Source organism: Macrotis lagotis, chromosome 3 (genome assembly GCF_037893015.1).
Source record: "Macrotis lagotis isolate mMagLag1 chromosome 3, bilby.v1.9.chrom.fasta, whole genome shotgun sequence".
NCBI lineage: Eukaryota > Metazoa > Chordata > Mammalia > Peramelemorphia > Peramelidae > Macrotis > Macrotis lagotis.
The window spans coordinates 39,366,847-39,384,890 of NC_133660.1; the positions used below are offsets into that span (position 1 = coordinate 39,366,847).

Sequence of the window (18,044 nt, forward strand, 5' to 3'; positions counted from 1 at the left end):
CAATTGAGAGGCTCAGGGACATGGAGGAAACCATTTTGGATCAAGTCACATAACTTCCCTGGCCCTCAGTTTCTTCATTTGTAAAATGAAGGGGTTGAACCCAGTGATTTCCAAGATCCCTTCCAACTCTACTATTAGACTTTTTTCTTTGTATATTAAAATTAAAAACAGCATCAAAAATCATCTTGTTAGTGTCCAATTCTGAACTCTTGTTTTCTTCTATGTATTTGTAGTAGTTTTATTTAGTATTTATTTAGTATATTTACTTTAGTATTCATTCTTCTTCTGGTATTTCAGTCATTACTCCCAATCTCACAACCTAGGAGTCATCCTGGATTCCTCTCTATCTCTCATCCCCCTCTCTTCATATCCAATATACTACTAAGACCTGTCTAGTTCACCTTTGCAACATTTTTTGAATACCTCTATCTCTTCTCTGACACAGCCATCATTATGGTGCAGGCCCTCAACACCTCACACCTGGACTATTATAGTAGCTGCTGGTAGGTCCATCTGCCTCACCACTCCAATCCATCCCCCATTTTCAGTCACCAAAGTGATTTTCCTAAAGTTCAGGTCCTTATGTTACTCCCTTTCCCCTTACTACACTAGTTCCCTACTCTCCAGGATCAAATAAAAAATCTGATATTCAGATGCCTTTCTGGTCTTCTTACATTTTAAGCCCTCCTACCCCATACTCTTGGATCCATTGACATGGACCTTCTTGTTCTCTTGCAAGAACAAGGCTCCCATCTTTTCCTCCTTATTTCCTCTTTCTGGCTTCTAAGTCCCAGCTAAATCCCCATATTCTACAAAAAGCCTTTCCCAATCCCTCTTGATTCTCATGCCTTCCTTCTGTTAATTACTTGATTATTTCCAATTTATTCTGTATGTAGCTTATTTGTCCATATTTGCTGCATGTTATCTCCCAAATTAGATTGCCAGTTCCTTGAAGGCAGGGAGTATCTTGTCTTGCTTCTTACATCCATACAATACTTAGCAAAGAACTAGGTAGTGCAATAGAAAGAGCATCAACCCTGAAGTCTGGAGGACCTGAGATCAAATCCAACCTCTGACACTTACTAGTTGTGTGACTTGAGCAAGTCACTCAACCCTGATTGCCTCCTACAGGACCATCTCCAGTTGTCCTGATTCATACCTGACCACTGGACCCAGATGGCTCTGGAGGAGTAAATGAGGCTGGTGACTTAGCACAGCATCCCCTCACTCAAAGTCAATTCACTTGCTAGTCATGGTATCCCTGATGTTATGGACTCCTTCAAAAATGAAGAACCTGAGTTCAAATTTAGCCTCAGACACTTAATACACCTAACTGTGTGACCTTGGACAAGTCACTAAACCCATTGCCTCGCAAAAACCAAAAAAAAAACCCAAAACAGAACAAATATCACTTAGCAAAATTCCTATATAATAGTAGGTGCTTAATGTATATTGACTAATTTACCCTCCCCCCAAGAAGTTCACCCTTTTAAATAAGCTTATTTAAACAAAACAATAAAGTTATTTATTTGTAATGGGCAAAGTCGAAAATATTTTAGAAGTGGAGAAATCAGCCAGGCATTTAAGGAATCTGGGCTGACCTTTTAAATGCAGGCTGGGGGATTAAATTAAATATGAATGCATTATAATATAGCACCTTAGAACTTTTTCTTTTCTTTCCTCCGCCCTGTTTAGAAGCTGGCATAATAAACAGAAACATCTACTAATTTAAAAAAAATTAACTACTAAAATTCAGAAGATCTAACATTAGCTGCAGCTACTGGGTGAAATAAAATCTAATGGACTCCAGTGAGAAGAACCAGGGGAGTTTTCAGAAGTTCCCTGAAAGCTTAACAGAAAAACAAAAGATTACCAACAAAAGTGGTTACTAATTCAGTAGGGAAGTTCTAATAGATCCCAGCTGGATAATGTGACTTCCTCATTCCTTAAATCTCATAAAATAGGAGAAAGATAAACAACTGTGTGATATTAGTTTTGTTATTTATATTTTCTTTACCTCAAAAAAATTGTGAGGTCATCTATTCCCTTCTTTTGTTTTCATGAAAGAGATAAGCAAAGACCTGTTTTAATAAAGATTTTATAGCGAAAGATTAGAAACTAATCAGTTATTCTCATTTTCTTGGTTGAATTTTTTGTTTGCTTATTTTAGTTAAGACACTATCTGGGAACTTTTGAGAATCTTCCCCTCTTTGAGATAAACTAAAAATGAAATGACCCTGAGTACCTTCGAAATTACATTATTTTGGGGAAGCTAGGTGGTGCAGAGGATAGAGCACCAACCCTGGAATCACAAGGACCTGAGTTCAAATCCAGCCTCAGACACTTAATAATCACCTAGCATATGACCTTGGGCAAGTCACTTAACCCCATTGCCTTGCCAAAAAAAAAAAGACAGAAATAAATTGCATTGTTTTGTTGGGAAAATTCTTATGTCTGAATGGAGAAGTTGGAGTGATGTTACATATGAGTGTATTATTGGGTTTGTGTTTGGCCCCTATCACATAATTCTGATCAGATACCTTCTTAAAGGAAGCAATTACATGGTATAATTGAAAGATTCCTAGACTTGAAGTTTGAGTTCTGACTGGGATTTAATAGAGAAGAGCCCCTGTGAAAGGCTGCCTCACAGGACTGTTGGAAGACTTAGGTAATTTATGTAAAGTGCTTTGCAGACATTAAAAAGTGTTCCATAGGGGTGGCTAGGTGGTGCAGTGGATAGAGCACCGGCCCTGGAGTCAGGACTACCTGGGTTCAAATCCAGCCTCAGACACTTAATAATTACCTAGCTGTGTGGCCTTGGGCAAGCCACTTAACCCCATTTGCCTTGCAAAAACCTAAAAAAAAAAAAAAAGCGCTCCATAATTGTTAACAAAAACTGCTTTTATTAGTGTACAGTCTTGGACTTGTTGGATCCTTATGGTCTTCCCCCTTGACTTTATTGATTTTAACTTCATCTAATACCCTTTTAAATCCTTGTAAGGAGAGAGGAGAGGAGGCATAGAATCTGGAACTCGATTAAAATATATTTTAAAAAGTCTTTGCAAGGAAGATTCTTAGAGGAACCAGTTTCAGCTGTACCTTTTAGGTTACCATTTATACTGAAAGATCTCATCTCTGCTTTATCCTATAAAAAATTATAAAGCCTTGGAGCAAGCTCTGAGGCCTGGGATAGTCTGTGAGACCTTTTTCCACACTGACAGTGACTAATGAATGGCTGAGCAATAGAACTGGCCAATTCTGACCACATCTAACTGTATTAGCACCTGACCCATCCACTGCCCTCTTATCTTTCCTGAAGGGATAGTTGGAGAGACTTTGTCTAATGCTTAGATAAAAATCTAGTAAATTAAATCAAGAATACCTATATTCAAATATAGTCTCACTTAACCTGGTAAAGCTTGCTAAGTTACCTGACCTTTGCCTGCCTCAACTTCCTCATCTATAAAATGGGAATAATAATAACAGAACCTGCTTCCCCAAGTTATAAGGATATAGTGAATCAATATTTGGAAAGCTCTATGCAAACAATGGTGATGACAATAGCAGCAAGGACAATAATCATTTTCTTGATCCACCTGGTCAAAATATGAAGTCTGTTTAGTCTGGCATGATTGATTTTTTTAATGACTATGTTGAAATTTTGTAATTAGGGGAAGGGAAGAAGCATATGAGAACTATATAAATATTAGCTCATCCAATCCTTAAAACAACCCTGGGAAGTAGATGCTATTATTCCCACACCCCCCCCCCAAAAGACAAAAGTTAGGTGACTTTCCCAAGTTAATACAGCTAGTATGTAAGGCTGCATTTGAACTTGGTTCTTCCTAACTCTGAATCCAGCAGTCTAGCCACTGAATAACCTAGCCGCTTCCAATCCTAGACTTGAACTAACCAACACTACAAAAATACCAGTAAATATATTTCAAGTAATGATTCTTTGTGTCCTCCCAATTTCCTCTACAAATGATTTGTGGATGAATTTAGTTCATCCCAGTAGAGAAATTCTAACCAGGTGAATATTGGGCAATAAAAACCAGAAGAAAATAATCCATTGAAACATTTCCTCTTTAAATGGTTTCATAGTTTTCTGGAACCCCCCTGGAAAGAAAGTGTGGTCATAAGAAGAAATATTTGCTGTACATTCCCTCCAGTGCATAAAGTTTGCTGTTGCTTAAATGAACACATGAATGAAAATTCAAATAGACTTAACTAGGGTCATTTTGAACAAAAACATGGGATTCCAGGCTTGGAGTCTTCGTTGGGCACTTCATAATAGAACTGGCTACTAAACAGGGTCAGTGGGGCTGGAACCAGGTGGCAAGAAACAGTGAAATCAAGATGAAGTAAATGCTCAGGTTACCAGACCTTTTATCCCCAAACCTTACACCCATTTGGTTGAATTGGGGGGAAGGGGGAAGTGAAGAGAAAGCTAAGCAGGAACTTGACTGACCCACTAATCTACTTTGCAGATTACTGCAATCTCAGGATGTTTCTGGCTTCCCTGTCACCTTAACAACACTTCACGTCCCTCCCTATGAAATGGAATACTGCCTGCCAACCAGGGCATTTCAGAGAGTTCACTTCCATTTTCTTGTCCTATAAAGGTTTGGAAGAGGTAGAGAAAGAATTAGTATGAAGAACTGCCCCACCATCCTCAGTGGTTGGAGCACTGGATTTGGAGTCAGAAGGACAGCAGTTCAAAGCCAGTCTCAGACACTTTGCCACTTCCTAGCTGTGTGAGCTTGGGCGAGTCACTTCACCCTGACTGCCTGACGTCCAGGGCCATCTCCAGGCATCCCGATTCATTTCTGGCCACTGGACCAGATGGCCCTGGAGGAGAAAATGAGACCAGTGACTCATTTCATGTGCTTGTCATATCACCTCCCTGATGGCATGGTCTTCTTTGAGAATGAAGGACAAACATCCTCATCATCTTCATAATATATGATGGTACTTATCAGCTCTCAGAGCCATAGAGAAGTCCTTGAGGACAAAAAAAAAAATGGGTCCATGGCCAAGATAGGCATGGAGACAAAAACTGAATCAGAAGAGACTATGAAATGACATTCAGGGCAGGGCATCTGGAATGGGTGGAGCTGCAGAACTCCATATAAAGTAGATGAAAATGCATTTGTTCCCATTGGTCATGAGAAGCTTAAGATTTTTTTGCCTGTTCTGTTAGAGGCACGATGGAATGATGTTGCCAGAATGGTGGAAGGGTTGAGTTAAATAGATACAAAGAAGGCTTGTCTCCTCCAGCACTGGAATCTGAACAATCTGAAGTAGCTCAACCTCAGAAATTGGCAGGGATATCTGGGCTGCAGCCCTATTGAAGAGAACAAGGGCCTGTCACCCCATGCCTCTGGGCCTTAGCTTTCCTTGGGTAGAACCGACAGGAATGATGGTACAAGGAGGAGGGGAGAAAGAAAGGGAATCAAGTAAGGGAGGATCAATTTTAGGGGAGAAGTGAGGTGAAGGAGAAGGAACAAAGGAAGGGACAAAAAAGAAGGAAAGAGAAAGGAGAAAAGTGGATAAAAAAAGGAGAATGAGGGAGTAAAAAGAAAAGCAGAGCTGGTTTATAAATATTAAATAGTAAAGATAGAACATAGTCTGGTGTAACAGACTCAGACTTGTCTGTTAATGATAAAATGTCTAATAGTATCAGGTCTAGTTGTGTGGGTTAGGGGAACTTGTTTTTATAGATGTTAAATCACAGGACCACTCTCTCAGAATAATATTTTCTTCTGGGTCAGGGAGTTTTGGTTTGTTCTTTGGAGGGAAAAACATGCTACCACTACACTTTTCTCCAAGAATATGGAGTAGAAAAAGGAATAATTCATGTTTATTGTTAATGGTTTTAAAAAAATTCTGAAGATGACAAATATAAAAAAAGGTTTCTATATGGAAAGTAGAACAGAAAATTGGGGGAGGGGTGAGACCACTAATGATTATTTTCTTTTTAGAACATAGAATAAATTTTAAGTATTTTTTAAAATATTCTGAACTTTAAAAAATAAAACAGATATTTCCATATATGTAGTAAAGCAGAAAAGAGGATTACATATGTAACCTCTACTGTTGGTCATTGGTCCTTTCTGAACTTCCTTCTATTCTCTCCTGAGCATTTTTTTTTTTAGGATTCTGCAAGACAATTGGGGTTAAGTGGCTTGCCCAAGGCCACATAGCTAGGTAATTATTAAGTGTCTGAGGGTGGATTTGAACTCAGGTATTCCTGACTCCAGGGCCGGTGCTCTATCCACTGTGCCACCTAGCCACCACCCCTCCTGAGCATTTTTAAAAGTTTCAGGGATGATTTTTCTTTTGATCTTCTTTTTTCCGAACTACTCTCTCCCTAGTTCTCCTCTCCCTCCTATCCCCAAGAAGGGGAAAAAAGACCTTGTAACACACACACACACACACACACACACACACACACGTACACAAACTCGTGCACACACATGCACACACACAATTTAACTAATATACTTATTCAAAACAAATCCTCTTGATCAGCAATGTTTGGAGAAATGAAAATGACGGAAAAAATCTATTTCAGGTTCAAAGCTTAAATTTTGGCTATATTTCATAGTACACAAAATTATATATAGGAGAATGAAGATTACATAAAACTTAGATAATGAACTCTATACAAATTAAAAAAACTTTGCATTGATAATAGCAAAATGAAAGTTACTTGATCACTAATGGCATCTTGCAGAGAGTTGGATTAGAACTAAGTTTCAAAGGAATCGAGATAGAGAATCATGTGGTAGGAATAAAGCAGTAATATTGACGTAGGATGGAAAAAATCTGTAATTTGTGTCAGTCACTTCTCTGTCGGGGTAGTTTGTTATCACTGGTTCTCTTGTGGCTGGTCATTGCATTGGTCAGAATTCTTGTCTTTGAAAGTTCTTTTGGCTATTTTATAAATTGTTATAATTCTGTTCACTGCATCAGTTCATTCTTATCTTCCCAATTATTTCTGAAACTATCCCCTTCACTCCTTATAGCACAATTCCATTCTTTCACATTCACTTATTCTATTTGGGCCATTTCTGAATGGATGGATGTCCTCCTTGTTTTCTAATTCAGAAAGAGCTGCTGAAATGTTTTTGTACTTGTGGATCTTTTTACTCTTTCTCTGATCTTTTTGGGAGTATAGAAATACTATTGCTTCTTCAAAGGATACCCAGTTTAGTGATTTGGGAACCTGGGAGTAAGGGGCTGAGCATAGTTTCAAAAGCAATAACTTTTTCTTCTGTACAGCATTTAACAAATTTCAGTAATATGCTTAAAACAAACATTCACTCCTTGAGCTCTGGTTTCTGGATCCTATTCTCCACACTTAGATAGCCTCTTGTCTTTCTCCTTTTTCCAGGAATGCTGATGCAGACCAGAAGCCTGAAGTTTCTCCCCCTTGCAGCCCTGAGTCTTTCACCTCTGACTCTGAGCACAGGATAAGATCAAATGGAGAAGTTCAATCAATTTTGAGGAACAGGTAAGAAACCCAAAGAGATATTATTGATATACCTCAGGATATACCTCAGGTATACCATCAACTCATTGGTAGAGAAGATTAACAGGGAATCAGGTCAAAATAATGGCATTAGAATAAGGAGTACAAAATTCTGAAAATATAAGAAAGTCAACATCCAACAAATCAATTCAACAAGTTAAGCATTAAGGTTTACAAAGAAATTAGTCTCTGTTCTCAAGGAGCTCTCAGACTAATGGTGAACTCACCAATTCAATTTATTAGGTTGCTTAACCTCTCTGGAACTCAGTTTCATTTTCTGTAAAAGGAGGTAGCTGACTAGGAAGTAAAGAGACATAGAGATCCCCCTCATCCATATACATATAGAAACAAATATGATATAGATCATTCAGTATCCAAGTGTTCAATGCAAAAAAATTAGAATTTTAGGGTTTCTGATGGATACTTGTGCTAGGGGAAAAGGATGCCCAAGGTAACAAAGATATTTTATTTTCTGATCATCTCTTGGTTTAGGGTCTCTAAGAAAAAAAGATATTCAATGAATACTTAGAATTACAACATATTAGCATTAAAAGGGATCTTGGAACAAAAATACAGCTCAGTCCTTGGGGTCATGGAACCCTTTGGCACCTGCTGAAGCCAATAGAGCCCTTTCTAGAATAATGTTGCTAAGTGCATGAAATAAAATACATAGGATTACAAAGAAAACCAGTTTGTATGGAAATATAGTTCCCAAAATATTTTTAGTTAGTTTTATTTTTGAGGCAATCAGGATTAAGTGACTTTTCCACACAGCTAGTAAGTGTCTGAGAACAGTGCCACACACCTAGTAAGTGTCTGAGATCAGATTTGAACTCAGGTCCTCCTGATTCCAGGGTTGATGCTCCAAAATAGTTTTTAAAAAATAAAAAGCTCATAGATTCCAGATCAAGAACACCATGAGAACATTGAGAACACCTCAAGAACACCTCAAGATCATTTAGTTAACACTCCTCAGTTTAGAAAAAGATCATTTGATTTCTCTCATTGAATTGAAATGATCTATTCTAGAATTTTCTAGATCCCAAAGATCACCATCAATCCCAGCCACAGGACCATGTAACCCAGTGTAGTTACTGTAAATTATCTTAACAATTGATCTTGTGAGTGAATTAGAAGTGTGGCAATTCAGGTCAGTCACCGAGATGAGTCAGTTGACCTATTTTGCTGTGTCATAAGCTGTTATTTGTGACTTGAAAATAGTCTTAAATGCCAGACCTGAGCATTCATTTTCATATATTTAAGAGTGTAAACAGAAAGTTACAGGTACTTCCTATTTGTACCTCCCAATTAAAAAAAACAAACAGAAACTTTAATGAGTATTTCAAAGAGATGGAAGAAGTTTCCATGTCCTTGCTCTAATTTTGTTAAACATTGGTACGTTGGAGACTGAGGAGATACCTAATACATGTAGTTGACAATTTGTAGGCGAGATAAGTCAATATATGCAGGGGAAGGGAATCTTTGTTTTGGACAAGGCTCCATGTTAGCTCCAAGGGTACAGGATCAGAACAAGCTCGAATTCTATTGGGGGGGGGAGCTAAACATGGAAACAATAAGGTACATTCATGATAGACAGGGTTAATTGGAGATAATCTGAGGGAAGACACTAGCATTGTAGGGATCCACAGAAGATAAGCTGAGATGTAAAGGAAAATGGAATCTTGGATGGAAGAATGGGGGAGGAGGGCACTGCTGAAGTATCTTGCAGAAAGTTGGATTAGAACTAAGTTTCAAAGGAATCAAGATGGAGAATTATGTGGGAGGACCAAGAAGACCAGTGTAGGTGATCCTAGGGTGCAAAGTGTAAGAAGCTTAGAAAGTGTTGATGGGATTTAAATACCAAAGAGTAGAGTTTATATTTGAATCCAAGGTAATAGGTAGGCATTGGAGTTGATTCTTGAATAAAGGAAAGGTCTTGATGTTTCTTTTGGAAAATTGCTTTATCAGCTGGGTAGTAGGAGAAAGAGAATGGTAAGAGACATCAGGTAGGGAGACTAATGAGAAGATTATTGGAATAGTCCAAAGGAGAAATGAAGTGAATAGAGATAAGGCAAAATTGACAAGATTCCAGTTTGGACTTTATTTGTTCAGCAGTAAAGAGCTACTAAAGAACTCTTTTGCTCCTTAGTAAAAGATTTCTCTGGCTAAGATGTGTAAAATGGATTGTTGTTGATGGAGGGGTTGTGGAAATAAAGGCACTCAAATGATGGTTGAACTGGAAATTGATCCAACTATACTGGGGTCGAGTTATACCCTTTTTTAAGGGGGGGGGAGATTCACATCATATTGTTAGGCATTTGATTCAGAACTTCTCATTGTTGTTGAGTCAGGGAGGTAATGCCATGAAGTACAAGTGAATTGGATTTAAGTGAGGGGGTACTATGCAAAGTTAACAATATCACTCACTGCTAGAGCCCCAAATTTGGGTCCAGTGACCAGATAAGAATCAGGATGACTGGAGATGACCCTGGATGCAATGGTCTTTTTTAAGATAAGGTCCATGACAGGACTTTTCATTGTAGAAAATTGGAAACCTAGCAGATGGCACAACAACTGAGTTGTTAAACAAATAGTGTATACAAATAGAATGAAATGAGATGGGTTCTGCTCCTGCCACTGATCTTGTTCCATAGGTTACCTTTGATCCTTCTGGATCATTGATCTGATGATTTCTCCTATGATTATTGCAAAATTAAGTAGCAGAACCAGTAAAACGATACACAATGATTCTGGAACTAAAACAAAAAAGATTAAAAAGTCTAAATGTGATGTGATTAGAATAATCAAACCTGACTCAGAGAAGACTTGTGTTGGAGATGATGGTTATGGAATACCAGTATGTTCTCAGAGCTGTTATGGTGGCTGGCTTTTAATTTTACTATGAAGGATTGTTGTAATGGGGAGATTAGATATTCAGAGATAAGGTTAGTATAAAAACCAAGCTATCAATAAAAAATAAGATGGAATTTTAAAAATAATATAACATTTTTAAAAAGAGAGAATTAGGGTAGGAGAGACAAAGCTAAGAATAAAAATAAATTAGAAAATTGTCACATGTAGAGGTCAAGTGGGAAGATGAAAATTTTGCCCACAAGTGTCTAAGAAAGTTCTGGTACCATTACCAGAATTTTGAAAGTTGAATGAAAGGACCAAGGTTGAAAGAAGGGAAATGAGTTTCCAGTTCCATTTAGTGTGAGAGAATCTTGGACTTCCACACTGAAAATTAGTGAATCCACTAATCCTTCCTTCTCTAAAGGGAAGTGCAAATGAGTAAGTGGTCCAAAGTGCTTGTTTTAGGCCAAGCCTAAGTGCAATAAGGGCAGTAAAATCCAATTGAAAACCACTTAACTCTTTACAAATAAAAAAATTACATTTTTTAAAAATGCAAGATTAAAATAAGATGCCACTCTGCTCCTCCAACAGTGTCATCAGGCAGAAAAAAACAAAAAAAAAAACAATAATCAAAAAAAAACAATAAGTGATAAGGTAATGCTTTTGACTTCCTTCCCTCCAGGCTAGATTCTATTTTATTTTCAGTTCCAAATTCTTTCCCTCTCCTACTCTTTTCCTTTCTTCATTCTTTGTGAGAGCAAGAAAAACTGTGTTTCAGGAAAGGAAGGACCACTGAGTTCTCCAAAGTAGCTTGGCTTGGTAGCCCACCCACTCATTCTTCCTCTACATTATCCTGCCAATCTTACTCATCCCACTGACCCCATTTACTACCCACTTCATATATTCCACCCCCAAGCATGCTTCTCTTAATATGGGATAGGCCATCACCAGAATGCAGAGCCCCAAAGAAGGGGTGTGCCAGGCTTTTTCTTTAGCAACACCGGCAATATTGATATTTGGTGTCTGGCACAAATGTGATCATAAGACTTAACTATCCCTAACTTCTTATTCCTCTGTGGGCACATCTTTTCAACTCTGCAGATCTCACTTAGCTTATATATAATGAGGAATATTTGAGATTATTATTATTATTATTTGAATATTTATTTGATTATTTAATCTCTCAAAGGCCCTTCGAACTTTAACATCCTATTTATTCATTACCTCCAAACTTTTTTAATCATGTGTTTCAACTAGCAAAACATTTTTTAGCATGTACATTTCATGCATTTTTATTTACAAATTATATACAAGTACTGGGGGCCAATGGATGGAGTGCCTCCTAGCTGGCCAATCCTGGGTGAGTCACTTAACCCTGGTTACCTTAGGGTAAATGGATTGGGGAAGGAAATGGCAAACCATTTTAGTATTGTTGCCAAGGAAAAAACTCCAAAAGGGGCCATGAAGGGTGGGAAACAAAACTACTATGCTAATAAGAATGTACATTTAAAAATTATATTAAAATAGATGTTAAAAAAAAGAATGAGATAAATCCAAAAGAATTTTTGATCCTGTTGTCAGTAGGGACCCACTGGAGTCTATTGAGTAGGGAATTGACTTGTGGTTAAGAAATATTAATTTGACAGTTGTATATAGAATGAATCATAGTGGGGAGAGAAGAGGCAGATTAATTAGTTCAAGTGAAAGATAATAAGGACCTGGATGAGGACCCTGGCCATGTAAGAAGACAGAAAAGAGAGCTGTAGGAGTTATTGTAGAGATAGAAACAAAACGACTATTGGCTGTGAGGGACAGAGAGAAGACTAGAGCAGCATCAAAGTTTTTGTGGGGGTTTATTGGGAGGCAATCAGGGTGACTTATCCAGGGTCCCACAGTTAGTAAGTATCTGAGGTTGGATTTAAACTCAGGCTCTCCTGACTCTAGGGCCATTGATGTTGAGGTTGTGAACCTAGAAATTGAAGGTGGTATACTCAACAGAAATTCAAAAGAGGAATGGATTGTTGAGGAAATAAAATATAATGAGAGATCTTCGATGCATATTGTAATTCATTCTGTCCTCACTCATTAAAAAATTAAAAGATGGGGGAAATTTTTACCAGCCTCAAAGACCTCTGACGGTTCATGCCATGAGGTTTTCTTGTAGCCTAGGCACACTGGGGTCTGAGAGAGAATTTTACCTACAGAGAAACACAGGTGCTTGGTTAGTGTACAGCAACTCAGAAAGACTAATTTTGAAATGGCGGGGTGGTTGAGTTTACAGAGCCATGGGAGGGTGTTCCACAGAGGATTTGGAATCTTGATAATGAACTTGGGAGAAAGTGATTGTTTATTGTCAGAAAGGTAGGATATAACTCCTCTTCCCACCCTTCAACTGATCACCTCTGGAAGTCCTTCTCATTAGAATCTAGTAATTAGACTGTAATCTCCTTGAGGGCAGGGACTGTCTTTTGCCATTTTTATATTTTTCAGTGCTGACACCTAGTAGGTACTCATTAAAAGCATATCAACGCGGAGCAGCTAGGTGGCGTAGTGGATAAAGCACCGGCCCTGGAGTCAGGAGTCTTATTCCCCCAAAGCAATGGTGCTAGCAGAGACCCCGATCAATGGACAGAAAAGTCCATTAAAAGTAGAAGGCATAGAGAAGTATAGATAGACCTGGTTCAGGTCCTTACAGATGAGAGAACAGAATTGAATTCCCGGGGCGGCTAGGTGGCGAGGTGGATGGAGCACCGGCCCTGGAGTCAGGAGTACCTGGGTTCAAATCCGGCCTCAGACACTTAATAATTACCTAGCTGGGTGGCCTTGGGCAAGCCACTTAACCCCATTTACCTTGCAAAAAAAAAACTAAAAAAAAAAGCATATCGACAGAACAACAGCCTACTTTGGAAACTGTTGGTTTATTATTTTTGTTGTTATTGTTATTATTGGAATTTGTTATTATAATATATAAGATGAGTTAAATTTTATATATTATATAATATACAACTATATTATTATGGGAATATTATATTATTATAGGAAATGCTTTACTCCAACTTGTGTCCTTTTGCTTTGTGTTTGGGCTGATAACTATTCATTTTGGGGCCCTGATGTTATTTTGACACATTTTATTTTTTATTTTTCTTAGTCAATGAGTACTTACTATGACTGTGTACTATTCTAAGTATTGGGCATAAAAAGAAAGGCAGAAATGCCACTTCCATTAAAGAGTTCACATTTTCTTCTTAGATAGTAGAGGAAACAGACAGCTCCTGTGTGACCTTGGACCATTTATTTCCCTTCTCTGGGAATTCAATTCTTTTTTTTTTAGGGTTTTTTTTTTGCAAGGCAATGGGGTTAAGTGACTTGCCCAAGGCCACCCAGCTAGGTAATTATTAAGTGTCTGAGGCCGGATTTGAACCCAGGTACTCCTGACTCCAGGGCCGGTGCTCCATCCACCTCGCCACCTAGCCGCCCCGGGAATTCAATTCTGTTCTCTCATCTGTAAGGATCTGAACCAGGTCTATCTATACTTCTCTATGCCTTCTATTTTTAATGGACTTTTCTGTCCATTGATGGGGGTCTCTGCTAGCACCATTGCTTTGGGGGAATAGGATTCCTCAATTTTGATACAGCTGGGACTGTTGTCACTCTGCCTGAGTGGCATTGATGTACAAGGAGTGTTTTATAGCTGCTGCTCTCAAAACTCAGACTAGACAACACTGACCACCAATGTCTACTACTGTTCCAAAGGAAGCAGAGACACAGGTATATCCTTTAGGTAAGCTGACTTGCCCTCCCCACCCATACTATACAGTATCAAGGTCTGTGTGCCAACTTAAATTCTATTACCTCAGCGTTAATTAAGCTCTAGGGTGCCAGACATTATGTTGGCTACTAGGATTACAAAAATAAAAATGAAATCATATCTACCCTCAAAAAGCTCATATTCTATCTTTGGAGACTGCATGCATTTGTCAGTGTGGTCATTTTAATGGAGAGACTCTAGTAGTTGGAGAGAGTCAAAGTGATATTTCAATTGAGTCTGGAGGAAAGCAGGACTTAAACATTGGACCACACTCTTCACAGTTCATTATGTACCTTATCACCTTCCAATCAAGCTGTATTAGAAATTGAATAAGGACTAATCTTTATCAATATATTCTTATAAAAATGTTGTATTTCTTTAATATTTGATATTGATTCTGAAGAGCTGTGTTATCATATTTCTCCCTACAATACTTTTCCTTTTATTTATTTCTACTCACCCACCAACTGTCATATCAATAGGGCTGTTTTCTTGGTCCTTTTCGGTGCCCTGTTATGGTATGGTTATGATCCTCAGTCTCTGAAGGCTATGGTGGTGGTTCATAAGCCCTGGCAAACTCTGTGTTTGTAAAGTGGTCCCAGCAGTCAATTGTCAACTTTTCCAGTGCTTACCTAGTTCAATGTAGAGAGATTCTTTGCTGGCAGAAAAGTAGTAATAATGGATAATAATAGTAGCATTTATAGAAGGAGTTTTAAAGTTAACAAGACATTTTACATTTATCACCTCCATGATCATTTGATCTTCTCACCAACCTGTTGAGATAGGTGTTATTATTATTATCTCCATTTTACATATAACAAAACTGAGGCTGAGAGAGGTCTTATAATTTGCCAAGACCTCAGTGCTTAATGTGCCTGGGATTCCAAATTTGGGTCTTCCTGACTTTGAATCCAACACTTCCCACTTTATTACCTAGATGTTTGCTGGAATGACACTCAGTAGTGAATTTTTTTGGCCAGGACAACCGAGGGGAATAGACTAGTGAGGTAGTTGGGGATGGCAAGACAGAAATGTGGACTGCACCTTTTCCCAGGTCCTGAGAAATATCAAGAGAGAATTTAAATGGTGATTTCTTACTGAAAAAGATGCCAAAGTTTCCCAATGCAGGGGTCTTTGGCTTTCCCATTCTTTGCTTTCCATTTCCCTTTGGGAACAGTACCGTGAAATTGAAGCAGACAAGAAAGAATGAGAGAGGGCCCCTAAAGAAGCCACAGCCCCCTCCAATGTCACATTCCACCTCTCCTGTTCTCTGGGTAACAGCCAGTCAGAAACAGCTGGAGTCATGTCAAAGGAGTACCGGTGTCTGAATATAAAATCCCACTAGATCTGAGCATTTTAAATCAGGGTATGTCTTGGTCAGCTCTGAAAAGGGCCATAATGGGAAGTAACTATCAAAGAAGAATTTTTAGATGTAACAGGACTTGTGTGATCTTGGACAAATCATGTCTTCTTGGCCTTTGGATATATCCTGTGTACAATATAAATTTTTGCATGTTAGATATCTTTAGAATGTGAGCTCTTTGTCCGAAAGGATAGTACCTGACAAATAGTTAAGACCAACAAAAACTTGTTGACTGACTGACCGATCTAAAAAATTTTCCTCAGCATTTGTATAATAACTACTGGATGAAGGTCCATGGGAGCTGCTGTCAGCATCTAAGTGAGACCTTCTCATTTCTGAGTTATGATGAGAACCATTTAGCAAATGGTTGTTGAATGCCAGACCACAAGATGACATCCACTCATGTAATAAGAGACAAGATCATGTGCATACACATAACTGACTGCTGTATATGAACTCACGTGTATGTTTGCTTAGTACATTAGATCGCCTCTTACTGAGCATTGAGGGATGCTCATGGCCAAAGTGGAGACAACAATGGGCTGCTCATATATATGATCCTTAGCTACCCCTACACTGAGTGAATAAACTTTACATAGCTCTGACTACTACTCACCAGAAATAGTCACTGGTCCATCTGTCTTCTTCCTGAGATCAGACACAGACCATAAATGGATTGATGTGGAAAAGAATCATGGTGTCATTAATGGACTTCTAGATTTAGAATCAGAAATATTTGGATTCATATTCAACCTCTGACTATTACTGTGTGATGATCATGGACAAGTCTTCAAAACTGCTTCAGTCTTTGTCTTTCTATATAAAGTTAAGATTTTTGTTTAGCTGGACTCCCTTCCAATTCTGATTCATAGTTCAGACATCATTTTTCCCCCCCTGAAGAATTGGAGCCCACCTAGGAGTTACATTAGAACGCCACTACTTTTGTCTTTCTTTGCAGATTTTGTATTTGTCTGTCTGTAGGCAGGATCTTAGCACTACTTACCGTGATCCTGAGGAGTAAGTTAAGAAAAGTGATGAGAGGTGAAGAGAAAATACTTTATAACTGGGTGGTTATCGAAGGTAGAGGGAGAAACCAGATGGCATAGCCCAAGTTTGCAGGAACTACCTCAGTGCCTCTCTAGCCCTCAGGACTCTATCATTCCCACCCAATTCCTTTACCCTAGACAGGACAAAACTCTCGTGTGTTTGGTACTTCCCCATTCATTGACTGGTCTTAGTTACGAGAATTTTATCTTTGCTGGGCTCCACCCTTCCATTTAAGGAATACCGCTCACTGACCTTGTAACAACAAGATGGTCAGGAGTGCCCAGCCTTTCCCTGTTCTCTGTACTCTGTAGCATAATCTTCCATCATAGACAAAGACTCAGAAACACAGACAACCCTGGGGAATACAAACCCACAGGGAAAACCCTCCTCTCCCTCTCTTTCTCCTTCCCACACACATACTCTCCCACTGCAGTGTAATATTCAGCTGCTCAGAGGCCCTGACTTGCCACCTTTCTATGCTGTTCATGTGCATCCTCATAACAAAAAACCTTCTTCATCAAGGTCATGGGCCATGCCTTCCTGCCCACACAGATAGCTTACCTTGTCTCCCTGCTGGCGATTATATCGTTAACCAAGGTGTTCTTCTTCAGCATTGTCAAGATGGATGTGACATAATCGTCTTCTGGGACTTTCACACTGGGAATAAAGCATATGTCCACCCTAAAAATAATCACACTTCTGAGTAGCTTGGAAAGTGGGTTTATACTTCCTTGCATATGAGTCCATGTAAGCTCCATGAAAATGGCTAGCTATCAGAAAGGATGAAACATTTTATTCTTATGAATTTTGATCTTATTTGATCCTCACAAGGATCCTGGGAGATAGGAGTTATTTGAGGGAGTCTTGGGTCTCTAACAAATTTTCTCATACATTTGCAGAATAAACTAGTGGGTGAAGGTCCATCAGAGTTATAATTAGTAAATCACTGACTTATTGAGAAATAAGTCATGTCTGACTCTTCACGATCCCAAGTGGGGTTTTCTTGGAAATGGCTTATCATTTCTTTTTCCAGCTGATATTACAGATGGGAAAACAGGCAAAGAGGTCAAAGTGACTCGCCCACATTTAGTAAGTATCTGAGACCTTCCTGACTCCAAGTCTAGCTCTAATCACTGGACTCTCGAGCTTCCCCCTTTGGACTCTAGGTGAGACCTATTCATTCCTGAGTCATGAAAAAGAAACCATTTGCAAGGCTTCAGAACTGAAGTAACTGTATAAACGATTGTATCCTACCCAAACAATTGAGATTGTGCTTGCACATGCTGAGACAACTAAAAGAATATTGACAAGTTTGAACAGAATTCTCCAGCTAACTGCGTTTTAAAATTCACAACATAATAAAAGTCCAAGGAATCATAGATTATAGATTGGTTCTTTTTTTTATTTTAAGGCAATGGGGTTAAGTGACTTGCCTA

The 18,044-nt window shown here is 38.6% G+C and overlaps 1 protein-coding gene across 5 annotated transcripts in view; it reads left to right on the plus strand.

Moving 5' to 3' along the window:
* The window catches only part of SHROOM3 (shroom family member 3), a 247,547-nt gene that overhangs the window by 164,133 nt on the left and 65,370 nt on the right, over positions 1-18,044 (plus strand). For all 5 annotated transcript variants that reach the window (XM_074228540.1, XM_074228541.1, XM_074228542.1 and 2 more), the window contains one exon: positions 7,400-7,519. In XM_074228540.1, the coding sequence (XP_074084641.1) occupies positions 7,400-7,519 (120 nt within the window). The remainder of the gene's footprint in view (positions 1-7,399; positions 7,520-18,044) is intronic.